This window comes from Colias croceus, chromosome 14 (assembly GCF_905220415.1).
Source record: "Colias croceus chromosome 14, ilColCroc2.1".
Lineage (NCBI taxonomy): Eukaryota > Metazoa > Arthropoda > Insecta > Lepidoptera > Pieridae > Colias > Colias croceus.
Window position 1 is genome coordinate 742,623 of NC_059550.1, and position 15,117 is coordinate 757,739.

Genomic DNA, 15,117 nt, shown 5'->3' on the forward strand with positions numbered 1-15,117 from the left:
GTAGGAAATCAATTCGACGGATTATCAACCCTTTGCGAGAAACATACGAAACATATTCACAACCACAAAACAGACAAAAAAATAATTTGTACTCGAAATTAATATGCTAACTGTACTATTCCAATATTCAATATAATAAATTGTTAGTTATAAGTACGGTTCGCAGTACCGTCAACATAAAAATATAATAAATTAGCAAAAGTTCACGAGATTTAAGTGAACATACTAACACAAATCTTAATTACAAATGATCTCTTGCAAATTTTATACATAATAAGCTCTGAAGCGTTTTTATTACCTTATTACATCGAGATAAACACCAATTATATTAGGAATAGTGTAGATTTAGACCGATTATTAATAATTTATTATTATTTTCGATTATTTGATTACATTAACTATTTTGTACGCATATAAATAACAAACAAATATCGATTACAAGGAATATTAGATCTAAAATTTAATTTCAATGTCATAGTCAAAGTCGATAAAAGTATTAAATGTGCATAAATTTTATTTAGTGTTGTTTCAGTACAAAGTTTGAATATTGGTCCAGAAGGTAAAATAAATATAAAATTGGGGTAAAATGCGGTACAATCATATGGAATATTACAAATTTTTTTAAGTCAATTTGTTCAATATTATTTTTCATACATTGAAATGCTTTTTATTTTAGCATTTTGCGATACAATAATTGACTTTCCGTGATGTTTCTAATCGAAGTGCTGCTTTAAAATAAGATTACAAACAATGAATAGCTTTAAATTTTTAATTCTGACAGCACTAAAAATGTTACCAATACGATCAACTAACATATTGTTGTCAATTGTTTCTAAATTTTTGGTAACATTTTCTAAACACATACAATTTTAATACATCGCGATTCTCCACAATTTCAGTGTTGGCGATGTTGCTAGTTTTGTTCAGTCAATCCGGGTTGCCAGCTACTGTTGCCAATTCATAAAAATGACAGTTATTCGTGTATTTTATACTGAAAGTGGGAACAGCTGGCAACACTTCCAACCATTGCATCTATCTTCTTACTTTGTTTTTCAGTTAATCCATGAAGTTGCCTTATTATAAATGTTGACAGTAAAATAGCAACACAAACAAAAAGCTGTACCATATTGCCAGTTTATATTGTCAGTAAGCTGGCAACACTTAATCAACAATCCATTGCATGATGCTAGTATCGAGTCCTCCGCCGGAGATAAGTCTGGAATCATCGGGTAAGAACCGCACGCTTGTCACGTGGGAGGAATGGCCGCCGTATTGGTGACATAGCGACTGAAATTTTATAGAATTAATATTAAAAAAGATCTAAATCGCCTTAAAATCGGCAGAACTGAACAAAATTTCAATGAAAGAAAGGCAGTAGTTTTAAAACTGTTCAATCGGTTGATAAGAATAAAGTTAATCATAGTAAATAAATAAATAACTCTTATTTGAGAAGGATTTAAAATAAAAAGTAGTCATAAGCGAGATTTTATAATATTAGCATGTCTCATTAAAAGCAATATTATTTTGTTTGTTTGTAATGGAAAACTGCTAAAATAATTGTAGGCACCTTTGGCCAAGATAATATAAAGATTAATCAATAAATCGATATTACATAAAGTGACTAATAATGGATTATGGATTAATATAATAAATGTTATGTTACCTTAGGTTGTGTTACAGGATAGGCGTAGAGTTTCACTTTGCCGAAGTCATCGCCCGTTGCGGCCAGTCGGCCATCATGGGATCTGAAAATATAAGAAATGATAATAAAATATTTCGTACCGAGATTTTTTTTTCCAAAATATTTTGTTAATTTTGTTGCTTTCATGCTGTAATGTAGAAAAGCTATGACGCGATCTGAAGATTTATTGGTTTACTATACACAACGGACAGACAGATATATTGTTTTTGTAATGATGTGTGTGTGATGGTTGTACGTGGGTGTGGTTTTATATTGTACTAGCTGCGCTCCGCGGTTTCACCCGCGTGGCTCCGCTCCTGTAGGTCTTAGCGTGATGATATATAGCCTATAGTCTTTCTCGATAAATGAGCTATAAGGATTAAGGAGGCGGTGGCTAATGTAGTGGTTTATTGTGTAGTGGTTTTTTGAAGTGAAACTTCTTTATCGGGGTTAGAAAAAAATTTAGTGTAACATTTTTACGTTACGCGTGACATTTTTCCGTTACGCGTCATCTTTTTCTTGTCCCTACCACGCGTGATTCCACGTATTTCTGTAAAGTAAAAAGTTGCATATAGTATATTATTTTTTGAAAAATAAGGTCATAAAGAAGTTTCACTTCTTACGTGTGTACACTAGTACACGCACACATTTTTTATTATATGTGTTAATCACTAAGGTTGGTTGTATATCGATGTAGTAATGTAGTGTCGGGTTCGTATTGGTTATTCGTTATTGTATGTATGGTTATGTCTGGTTATTAAGTAGTTTTTATTGTGCAGTTATTATGTACTAGCTGCTCCCCGCGGTTTCACCCGCATTGTTTCGCTCCTGTTGGTTTTAGCGTGATGATATATAGCCTATAGCCTTCCTCGATAAATGGGCTTTCTAACACCGAAAGAATTTTTTAAATTGGACCAGCAGTTCCCGAGATTAGCGCGTTCAAACAAACAAACAAAATCTTCAGCTTTTTTAATATTAGTATAGATATATTTGTAGGCGTAGTTGTATCGTATGAAGTTGATTATGTGTGGTAGTTATTGTATTGGAGTGTGGAGTGTGTGTTAATCACTAAGGGTGGTTGTATATCGATGTAGTGATGTAGTGTCGCGCTCGTAGTGGTTATTCGTTATTATATGCATGGTTATGTCTGGTTATTGTGTAGTTATTATGTACTAGTGGTCCGCCCCGGCTTCGCCCGTGGTACATATTTCGCAATAAAAGGTAGCCTTTGTCCTTTCTCGGGTATCAAAATATCTCCATACCAAATTTCATGCAAATTGGTTCAGTAGTTAAGGCGTGATTGAGTAACAGACAGACAGAGTTACTTTCGCATTTATAATATTAGTATGTATGTGTATGTCATCGATGTAGTGATGTAGTGTCGCGTTCGTATTGGTTATTCGTTATTATATGCATGGTTATGTCTGGTGAAGGTACAAGTCCGAGACGGGCCGCAGACCGCAACCGCAGGCGACACTGTGGCTACCGGCTGCGGTTACCGCAATGCTGCCTGCGGTCGCTATTCCAACTGCGGCTGCATGCCGTGGCTGCACAATGCACAGAACGCAAAAGTCATAAGAATTCACCAATTAAAATATAAATAAACAAATAGTTGCCATGGCAATAATTGGCATTTGCATACTGCAGTCTGCGGTCGCTGCGCGTCGCGTCTGCAGGCAGCATAGTAGGGGAGCCCAAGAGGGGATTTTGGGATTTACTCGAGCGCGTCAGATTACTATAAGGGACGGTACCTTAGCTATTCATTAGTACCTCTAGTCAATATGAGCAGTTATGGTTGGTGGGTGCGCTCAGGGACCCCGCTGGAAAATTTAAATAATCCATAATTCCCTAAGGTTGAGCTCGAATCGTCAGATTAGCGAAATGGGGACTTCTTATATTGTAATGAACCCCCCCATATATTAATCTGACGCGCTCGAATAATATTACTTTAATTTTTTACCCTTTCTTCATAGCGATTAAATCGCCACTTAAATCGTCAGATTAACGTATACTATTTTTCAGTGACGTCCTGGAGCATGCAAAATATCAATATATAACGCGCTTGAGTATTTCCAAGCCAATTTTTTTCTTTTTTAAATTAAAAAAAAAATCAAAAAACCCTTCCCCACCGCTAAAAGTGAAAACATTATAGGACCTTTTTTTCTCGCTATGGTCTAATCTACCAATTCTAATAGGTTCCCGTGACGCTCGAGTAAATCCACATTTAGCATCCTGGGCTCCCCTACTAGCAGTGTTGCCGCGCGCGCGAATCAATTTCATAGATGTTCATAGAAACAAGTGGTGTCGCTTGCAGTTTGCGGTTGCAGTTTGCGGTCTGCGGCTCGGACTTGTACCTTTATTGTGCAGTTATTATGTATGTGTATGTCTCACCGGGCACACGAGTTGACATCAGTGCCGTCGGCGCTGTCCGGCCACACGCCGACGGTGCGGAAGGTGATGGGGCACGTGGCGCTGGCCCACACCACGTCCCGCAGCGCCGTGGGGCTGGGGATCTGCCGGCACGTGGTGGCGTTCCCTGCGATAACAAATGGTACTTAAGACAAAACAAGTGATAACTGCGTTAAAAACAACCAACTTCAAACTTGCACTTGCAAAATTCACAAATACCTACAGACAAAAATGCTCATAAAATAAAAACTGCTGGGCCTATCCGAATAAAATTTTTATGGGACCAATTCGACACCATCCCGCATCGAACAAAAAAAGAATCACGTAAATCGGTTCAGAAACCTCGGAGTAATCGGTGTACATACATAAAAAAAAAATATACCGGCCGAATTGATAACCTCCTCCTTTTTTTTTGAAGTCGGTTAAAAAATAGACGATAACATAATTATTAACAAAACACTAAAATACTTTGTCCGCCTCCTTGGTACAGTGGTTAACGCGTATGCGTAGAACCGAGAGGTCCTGGGTACATTAAAATTTTTCCAATTGTATGCCAAGTAAACAACTATCAAGCATTATTACTATCAACTATTTTATTACACTTTTTTTGAGTATGTTTAGACAAACATACTCAAAAAAAGTAAGTATAGACATACTACTTGATCACTACGTAACTTAATTTTATTTATTTATTTATTTAAATAATTACATTATAATAAGATTCGACTCACAGTAAAGTAATTCATAGTCTCCAGAGTTACTTCTGATGTATTGACTGTCTTCAGACCAATCCAGGTGGGTTATAAAGCTGGAGTGACCCTGTTAAGTTTCATTATTATTTAATTCATTCAAATTGTGAATATATTTAATTTATTATTATTATCGTCAAAGCCATAATATAACTTAAGAAAATGAAACAGAATTTAAAAATGTATCTTTCTACTTTTCATAATAATTTTTCATCTCAAGTTCTAGTCTACATCTATCTACGCTAAAGCCTACAAGCAAAATATGTAATTATTGCCTAAGTTATTTTCTCTATATTCTACAAGTTTTTATTATAAAAATAAATAATAATGCACTAAGCTTTGCTAACTCACACATAACATAATGACATATAAAGAAGACAAACTTAAAATTAATAGTATATTGTAGCGACTACATACCATCGCGTATCAATCGTATAAATATATATTTGGACAAAAACGTACTTTACCAAATCGATTTTTAAAGTTGATAATTTTACCAAATCGATTTTTAAAGTCGATAATAATTTAATAACATGTCAATATGTTGTGTGTATTCTGCCTACATTATACATCTATAAGTTTACCCGTCTACGCTTTCTTTCCGTGCACTAGTGGGGCGTGAAATTCAATATTAATGTAAAACACATTTTCTATCACACGCTACAATATTAAAATATCATTAGCTTTTCTATTTTTGAGTTTTATTTTTAAGTTTATAATTGCAAAATAAATATTCTCGATGTATTTCGTAAATTAAATCTTTTACTTTAGAGATGAAAGTAAAAATTACGGTTGTTAGATTAATTATTTAGTAAAACGACATCAGCTAATCTCTACGTTTAAACTATTTGATATCAGTTGTTTTATCATTAGAGCATACACATTTTCAAAATATAAGCCAAACAACAATCATTTACTCACTCACTTACCAACCCACTCACTCACTCGCTTACACAAATAGATCCCTCACGAACCCACCAACTGCCGCACAAACGCACCAACTCACTCATTCAATAGCTCACTCACTAACTAACTAACTCACTCACCAAGCACTTGCCAAGTCTGGAGTATCTCGTACAATCGTCGTCCACTTGGTAAATATAAATGAAGTTATCCCTCGAGCCGATGGCCACCAGCTTGTTGTCTGGTGAATATTGGATGGTCTGGATTGGCTCCGTGCTAGAATTAACAAAGAAATATTATAAAAAAAATGTGACTTTTTAGTAACCGATTTTATTTTTAGAACTAATTAAAGCAATTTAAAGTCTCATTTATTAATTACTAGCTGTGCCCCGCGGTTTTATCCGCGTTGCTTCGCTCCTGTTGGTCTTAGCGTGATGATATATAGCCTATTAGCCTTCCTCGATGAATGGGCTAATGGATATCTAACAGTGAAAGAATTTTTCAAATCGGACCAGTTCCTGAGATTAGAGCGTTCAAACAAACAAACTCTTCAGTTTTATAATATTATAGTATATAGTATAGATAGTGACATAGGAAAAAATAACACAGATTGTACTATTCGATATACTTTTACAAAATATAATAGTGATGATGCTTATGTAATGCTGTGTAACGGGTCGCTCCAGAAAACCAATCACTGACTATAGCGCATTCCGTTATTGATAAACAATTTTAACTTTTCTTCATATTCATTCTTCGAAAATGTAGTAATAAACTATAAAATTCGATATTTTTTGAGGTTGTATGAAACATATTTCCGACTAAGACACTTATAACAGTAACAATGATGATTCTAAAGCAAATACTAACCCATCCTGGTGTTGTGAAACTAAATCTCTAGAGATTGGGTCAAAGACGAGCCATTTCCCGCTCGTACAGCCCACTGCGATCACGCTGCCGTCAGATGACCAAGCGCAGCTTTGGGCACGCTCCTGTTTACATAATATTTAAAAATAAATTGGAGTATACAATCAAATCCATACTAATATTATAAATGCGAAAGTAACTCTGTCTGTCTGTCTGTTACTCAATCACGCCTTAACTACTGAACCAATTTGCATGAAATTTGGTATGGAGATATTTTGATACCCGAGGAAGGACATAGTCTACCTTTTATTGCGAAATATGTACCACGGGCTAAACCGGGGCGGACTACTAGTAAGTAATAATAATAATTCTAAATAAAGTGATAATTCTTTTTGTCATTGACAAGAAGAATAATTATAGTATACGCTTAACGGCTTTAAGTATACGAATAAAATTAATGACATGCATTATTTGTCAGAACACGCACAAAATGAGATAAAATCAGGATATAAGTTGTGTATTGTAACTTGATTGTAACTATTTGAATGAAGTTTTTTCTCTGTAAAATCTAATAATTTATATTCTTTGTTTCATTTACAAATGCATTTTCAACAGTATAAGTAACAAATCATATTGATATTTTGTATGTTGTCTGACTAAATAACGTTTCACTTTCATTTTGCACCAATAAGTTAAATTATTCAATGTCATACAATACAAATAGCAAAGGACCCAAAACAGAACCTTGTGGCACACCACTAAAATATAAAGACATTTTCTCTACAATTTTTAGTACTGAAAATGAAATATTACATACCTCAATATCCTTACTCCAAACAGTAGAATGGCTGAGTCCGTCCCATAGTTGAAGTAGTTTGTCCCAACCGCCAGATACGAATTGGGGTAAGGTTGGATGAGCGGCTAGACCCCATACTTCGTCTACGTGACCTGTAAAGTTTATTAATAGAATATTAAGTTTGTGGATAACCTTAACTGTTACAGTATTTTACTTTCTAGTTAAAAAAAACAATATTTCGATCCTATTTTTTTTTATCTGCAGTTTTTTTAATAATCAATGTAATCTAAAAATTTGTGAAAAATAAATAAATTTTGAATTTGAATTGTTATCTAGTTAATTTTATTAAAATTGAGTGTGTTGTAAACTATATGTTTGATTTTATAAATGTTACACAAATATGGATTTAATGGTCCTTCGAGCCGGATTTGAACTTTTTTTATATAAAAATGTTTGAAATTGCATTAAATTAATACATAGATCGACTTTATGGTATATGATAACTCGCATAGCACCACAGATAAACTAAATGTCTTCAGCGAGCTCATGCAGAGAATTTTGAGACAGGTGTACCAAATCTTTTCTAAACAAAAACTTAGGTATAACTTAATAGTGCAGTATTTATAAATAGTAAATTGCCACTTTAAGTATATCAGTATGGTATGTGCGGTGTTCCTTCGAGCCGGATCTGATTCAACCTATTTTGTCTAGTATTTATAAATTTATAAAGAATAGAAAAAATTCGATCACGAGGCGGGACTCGAACCCGCATCCTTTCGCGCCAAACCGGGGCGGATGCCTGACCAATTTAACCACACGTGACCCAACATTAGTTTTTATATATATAAGACATTTTTGCCTATTATTTATGTCTTACCAAGCACAGCAGGTGTGAAGCCGAGTTCCAGATCACCATGTAGGATACAATTCCGTGTAGTGCCGATGTAGAGCTGCGACCCGCGACCTTCCGCTATCACGCGTATACCGCCGTAGTGACCTTCGATCTAAAGGGAGAATTTTATGTTAGTGATAGAAACTATTTTTTCGTGCAGTTTTAAGTTGAAGTGATATTTTATGTATTAACAAAGATTATTTTTTTTTGATCACGTAAACAGACATTAATTAACGTTTTTATTACTTTCTTACCTTGTTTTAATTCATAATGTTATGGATGTGTTTTGTTGTTTATGATTATTCTTTTCATTAGAAAACTAGTGAGGAAATTTATTTTGCACGTATACTTATCAAAAATGCTTCTTATGTTGTTAGAGACTGCTTTACCAAGTTTGATTGCTGTATACTCCAGTCAGTCAAAACAATCAATTCACAATAATTCCAAAAGTTTTCAAACTTCGGTCAAGTGAATTGGTACATTGGGACGACAATAAATCTCATTTTGCAACCTTGTCCGCAGTCCGGAACATTGTTCAAATTGCAATTAAATTATTTTTTGCTGTATGGTCGTGAAAAAAATTCCAAAAGTTCTGCAAACTTGGGGAAGTTTTCGATATAATATTTCATATCACGTATTAAATTTGCAACCAATCCCAGTGTACACTTGACCGAAGTTTGAAAACTTTTGGAATTAAGGTGAAACCGCACTATAGCGACACTTCAGCGGAGCGGCGCGACAAAATATTCTCCGAGAGTCATCTCTGTCGCGACGCGCCGCGCCGCTCCGCTGCAGTGCCGCTATAGTGCGTTTTATTTCATAAGAGACAGTGGCAAGAATATTTTTCTTGTCGCGCCGCTCCGATGCCGCGCCGCGCCGCTCCGCTGCAGTTTCGCTCTAGTGCGGTTTCACCTTAATTGTTAAATTTTCGATTTCGAATGTCGATACTGACACTACACATACCACAGACTGTAGTAGCCAACATTTTTAAATAATTCGTGTCGTGCGCGCTTGCTTCAGCCAATATTTTTGGAAGATTCGATGTATATGTCGGCGGAGAGCAGCACACTCACCACGCGCTCGGTGCCGGCGGGCTGCAGCAGCGCGTCCAGCAGCACGAGCCGCCCGTCGCGGAGAGCAGCACACTCACCACGCGCTCGGTGCCGGCGGGCTGCAGCAGCGCGTCCAGCAGCACGAGCCGCCCGTCGCGGAGAGCAGCACACTCACCACGCGCTCGGTGCCGGCGGGCTGCAGCAGCGCGTCCAGCAGCACGAGCCGCCCGTCGCGGAGAGCAGCACACTCACCACGCGCTCGGTGCCGGCGGGCTGCAGCAGCGCGTCCAGCAGCACGAGCCGCCCGTCGCGGAGAGCAGCACACTCACCACGCGCTCGGTGCCGGCGGGCTGCAGCAGCGCGTCCAGCAGCACGAGCCGCCCGTCGCGGAGAGCAGCACACTCACCACGCGCTCGGTGCCGGCGGGCTGCAGCAGCGCGTCCAGCAGCACGAGCCGCCCGTCGCGGAGAGCAGCACACTCACCACGCGCTCGGTGCCGGCGGGCTGCAGCAGCGCGTCCAGCAGCACGAGCCGCCCGTCGCGGAGAGCAGCACACTCACCACGCGCTCGGTGCCGGCGGGCTGCAGCAGCGCGTCCAGCAGCACGAGCCGCCCGTCGCGGAGAGCAGCACACTCACCACGCGCTCGGTGCCGGCGGGCTGCAGCAGCGCGTCCAGCAGCACGAGCCGCCCGTCGCGGAGAGCAGCACACTCACCACGCGCTCGGTGCCGGCGGGCTGCAGCAGCGCGTCCAGCAGCACGAGCCGCCCGTCGCGGAGAGCAGCACACTCACCACGCGCTCGGTGCCGGCGGGCTGCAGCAGCGCGTCCAGCAGCACGAGCCGCCCGTCGCGGAGAGCAGCACACTCACCACGCGCTCGGTGCCGGCGGGCTGCAGCAGCGCGTCCAGCAGCACGAGCCGCCCGTCGCGGAGAGCAGCACACTCACCACGCGCTCGGTGCCGGCGGGCTGCAGCAGCGCGTCCAGCAGCACGAGCCGCCCGTCGCGGAGAGCAGCACACTCACCACGCGCTCGGTGCCGGCGGGCTGCAGCAGCGCGTCCAGCAGCACGAGCCGCCCGTCGCGGAGAGCAGCACACTCACCACGCGCTCGGTGCCGGCGGGCTGCAGCAGCGCGTCCAGCAGCACGAGCCGCCCGTCGCGGAGAGCAGCACACTCACCACGCGCTCGGTGCCGGCGGGCTGCAGCAGCGCGTCCAGCAGCACGAGCCGCCCGTCGCGGAGAGCAGCACACTCACCACGCGCTCGGTGCCGGCGGGCTGCAGCAGCGCGTCCAGCAGCACGAGCCGCCCGTCGCGGAGAGCAGCACACTCACCACGCGCTCGGTGCCGGCGGGCTGCAGCAGCGCGTCCAGCAGCACGAGCCGCCCGTCGCGGAGAGCAGCACACTCACCACGCGCTCGGTGCCGGCGGGCTGCAGCAGCGCGTCCAGCAGCACGAGCCGCCCGTCGCGGAGAGCAGCACACTCACCACGCGCTCGGTGCCGGCGGGCTGCAGCAGCGCGTCCAGCAGCACGAGCCGCCCGTCGCGGAGAGCAGCACACTCACCACGCGCTCGGTGCCGGCGGGCTGCAGCAGCGCGTCCAGCAGCACGAGCCGCCCGTCGCGGAGAGCAGCACACTCACCACGCGCTCGGTGCCGGCGGGCTGCAGCAGCGCGTCCAGCAGCACGAGCCGCCCGTCGCGGAGAGCAGCACACTCACCACGCGCTCGGTGCCGGCGGGCTGCAGCAGCGCGTCCAGCAGCACGAGCCGCCCGTCGCGGAGAGCAGCACACTCACCACGCGCTCGGTGCCGGCGGGCTGCAGCAGCGCGTCCAGCAGCACGAGCCGCCCGTCCTTGCCGCCAGCAGACAGCAGCGCGCCGTCCTTGCGCGAGCAGACGCTGAACACGGCGCCGTTGTGCACGCCGCGCACGAGCTTGCTGATCGTGTTCGTGCCGCGGCCCCACGCGATCAGGTTGCCGTTGCTGTCGCCCGATATTACGTCGCCTGGAAACAAATATACCGGGTAATGATGAAGACGACGTGCAATTAACTTTTATTTCAAACGGATCCGTGTTGAAGTAGCTAGCTACAATGAATTCATAAAATAAATGCACAAGCCTTCATTTGCCTTGCTGCTTCATTTAAACCTGATAAATTATATTAAAAAATGAAAACTATATTTTTCGACATGACAAGAGCATTTGATTACGTTATACGACTCATTCACGAATAAATGAAGAAAGACATAAAATAAGAAGTATCCGGTATTTTAGTTATATACTAAACAATACATTACAATCACAAAAACAAAAAAACAATCATGAAAACCGAGCGTAACTATCTAACTATATTATTAACAAATTCAGTGTACCTCAAGGCAGTACACCAGAACCACTTTTGTTTTTAATTCATAACATTAATGGCATGTTTGCTATTGACAAAAAAATTTACAAAAACAATTAAATTAGATCTTCCGAAGACTAATTTTAGCAACTTCAAGCACCCTTATTCTACCCACAAAATTATAAAAAACAAAAATAATTTTACTTGCTATTACAACACATTAAAAATTTAAACTTACCATTATGATTAAATCCCAGACAGGTCACGTATTTAGGTTTATCCCGTGTCTCAAAGATGCCCATCTTCTTGAAGAGCACATTGGACGCGTCGAGGGTCCAGAACGCGATGTGTCCCTTGCCGCACGTCACTATTTGGTTTTTGTCTAGCGGGTGGAATTCCGCTGCGACTACCGTGTCTACTGAACACTGAAATGGGGGATTTTTGTGTTATCTACTGTGAAAAGTGTTTTACTATATCCGAGAATAATTGTGATTATGTTTAAATAACCTTAAAAATAAAATGCATGTATTTTCTTCGGTTGCTGACCGATTTGGTCACATTTGTCGACCTAAAGTTCATACTTTTTCGTTCGAAAGCAAATTAGGCTGGTGATAATGCTGATAACGACTACGGTAACATGTCATATCATCGATTATTAATTTGATGATGATTTTAAAGATGATGAATAAGGTCATAATAGTGGTGATGGTGATGATTATGATTTTCATTATAATAATATCACTTTAAATGATGATGACAACGTCTTTTAATGATAATATGATGATAATAATGATAATTAGTTTGATGGTAAATATAACGATTTTGATCGTATTGCATGTGATTTTAATGATTATTATGAAGCAATGGATCGTATAACTATCCCTAAAGACGTCATATACCTTAGTCTCAGCCAAGCACGGCCTATCCGGTCGTTGCCAGTCCCATACACTGATCGAATGGTCGGGTCCATCGTCCACCGCAGCTAATAACGTTCCACCGTCCGCTCTAGAGAAGGTAAGGCAGGAGACTGCACGGTCGAGTTGACCAGCGCCAAGGACTGCTAGGGTAGCTAGGGATACGGAGTTCCAGACGCGGATGTGTGGCTGTGAATTGGTAATAATCTATTAAGTAAATAATTTCAAGTTTTAATCGTGTTTATAGATAACTGACTATATTGTTAAAGATATTTGACATAAAATTCAGCCAAATACTCGTCTATTACAATCTTGACCACTCTAATTATAAAAAATAAAATGTAATAATTGTGAAAGCGTCACCAGCGTTGCTTGAAACTGCGTTTTGCAGCTATGGGAATGCAATATGTTTGATTAAACAAAAAGCGATTGGTAATTACGAGTATGGATTCTAATAATCGACTATGGAAAATGCAGATCATAATAAAATTAAAAAAAATATTTTATTTTAAATTCTTCACTGACACGATGCACACCTAATCTTCAATCAAGCCAAGAGATTTCACTTATACCACAGACCACTTATAGTTAATTGCAAGTACATGAAAGAAGGCATTATTTAATTTGAAACATAACTCACCCTAGCATCAACCCGGTCATGTCCAGCACACTGACCACTAGCAATGATCAGCTTATTGGGGTGTATAGCGATACACTTGACGTCATCAGTATGCCCCGTGTAGTGTCTCTGGCATTGTTCCTCAACGTTAAAGAGAACCACTACAGCAGCCACGAAGTACACTATCTCCCCGGTTGGGAGGAGGTAGAGGTTGCTGCGGCAGTCTTTGCCTCTAGAAGTGCAGGGTTTAATCAGTTTTTATATCTTGGAAAAGTTTAAATAAAATGTTATCCATAGAATTTGAAGGTGCATGATGTGCTAGGAATTACACCACAAATATTTTTAGTAAATAGTTTTTAAGCCTATTTGTGTCAATTCCAAGTTATATGTATTTTAACTTCCTTCCTATATGAAAATTCCTTTCATCATCTAATTATTCATACTAATATGATTAATGATTTTCTAGTAAATATGGAAAATCATGAGAAAGGTTCATTGAAATAACCGTTTTTAACTCATTAGAATGAACCTTTCTCATCAGCAGTCATCCATTAGAGCGTAACAGTGGCCTTGCTTTTGTGTACAACGGAAATTACGTTTTTACAGCCATAATGAATAATACTGAGAGGATTATTTGCATTTGTCATCATTGCTGCTCAATTTTGGAAAGTCATTTTTGGAGTTGTATGCAAATTGCCTGTTGTATTAGCAACAAAACATAATATGTAGATAAATGGATGTAAGCTTCAGGCATTTTCAGGTAAATAATTGAGATTGTCCTGGGAAGCAACTTATTAAAAAAATGTATTACAGGTTCCAGATTCTACATAATCGTTTTCTAGAGACAAAGCACTCGAAAATAATGATACAGTTTTATTGTTTAAGATGATGTTATTATCAGCAAGTAACTAAACAAAGCAATCGAGATTTACAAACTGCATTAGCCTTGGACTGCAATAATTTCGTTGTAATAAACTTAAAAAAAGAACTAAGCAATAGTCAAATTAACGACAATACAAAAGACATTGGTCATCATTACATTAAGTATTCTAGGATGATGCAAAAGGTATGATAATTTTGAAACGCCATTATCTTGAAAACCAAATTTCAGATTTACTAAACCCTCGAATAGTTAATAGTGAAATAGATATTGTAGGTATTTAAAATGTGCACAAATATGTGCTTAGTGGTTTAGTTTCCTTTTACATTTGCCGTCATCCGCATATGGTCAACGGTAGCACATTAGTTTTTATAGCTGATTATGGAATTTCCAAACCAGTCATTCTAAACTCTATAGTCAATGTTTGAAAGGAAATAATTACATGTATTGGTCTTGTAACCTTGTGGTACATCTTTAAGGAACAAAACAATAATGTTTATGACACTGTCCACTTACGTGGGTGGTAATTGTCCAAAATTCAGTCAATTGGTAAAGTGGTTGCATATTACGTTATGGCTCCCTTGATACGTATTATGGTAATTATTTGAAAGGGTTTTTAACAAATTAGTTTAATGAATATTATGGGGCATTTGTTTGACCTTTCGTGAATGGTTAACCTTGTTGGAGACAATTAAGTAATTAAAGGAGTGTAATCGTTGTATTTAGGAAAAATGGGTCATCAGACATGTCGTCAACTTTGGTTATAAACTGAGGATGTGCTTGCATGTTTTCATTTGTATCTAATCTGCTTAGCTGTCCTCGGTTTAAGCAAAGAAGATAAATATGATGTTATCGATATAAAACAGCAAACATTTCAAGTAAATAAAAAGGGCGGTCTTTATATTTATATGCTATTTTCTCACTCGAATCTAAGTAATTCTTGAGTGTTGCATGTTACGCAATGTGTACATTTGTTTTCCATTAAATAATTACTGTTAGTAATGTTAATTATGGT

The 15,117-nt window shown here is 39.9% G+C and overlaps 1 protein-coding gene across 1 annotated transcript in view; it reads right to left on the reverse strand.

Annotated features, from left to right (window-relative positions):
- Positions 1-613: 613 nt before the first annotated feature.
- LOC123697170 (echinoderm microtubule-associated protein-like 2) overlaps positions 614-15,117 on the reverse strand; it is a 56,752-nt gene continuing 42,248 nt past the window's right edge. The window contains exons 9-20 of the mRNA XM_045643588.1: positions 13,244-13,454; positions 12,589-12,792; positions 11,928-12,114; positions 11,142-11,350; positions 8,283-8,409; positions 7,427-7,557; positions 6,613-6,734; positions 5,886-6,018; positions 4,822-4,909; positions 4,073-4,217; positions 1,664-1,745; positions 614-1,287 (exon numbers count right to left, since the gene is read on the reverse strand). Coding sequence (XP_045499544.1) covers positions 1,162-1,287; positions 1,664-1,745; positions 4,073-4,217; positions 4,822-4,909; positions 5,886-6,018; positions 6,613-6,734; positions 7,427-7,557; positions 8,283-8,409; positions 11,142-11,350; positions 11,928-12,114; positions 12,589-12,792; positions 13,244-13,454 — 1,765 coding nt within the window. The 3' untranslated portion in view covers positions 614-1,161. The remainder of the gene's footprint in view (positions 1,288-1,663; positions 1,746-4,072; positions 4,218-4,821; positions 4,910-5,885; positions 6,019-6,612; positions 6,735-7,426; positions 7,558-8,282; positions 8,410-11,141; positions 11,351-11,927; positions 12,115-12,588; positions 12,793-13,243; positions 13,455-15,117) is intronic.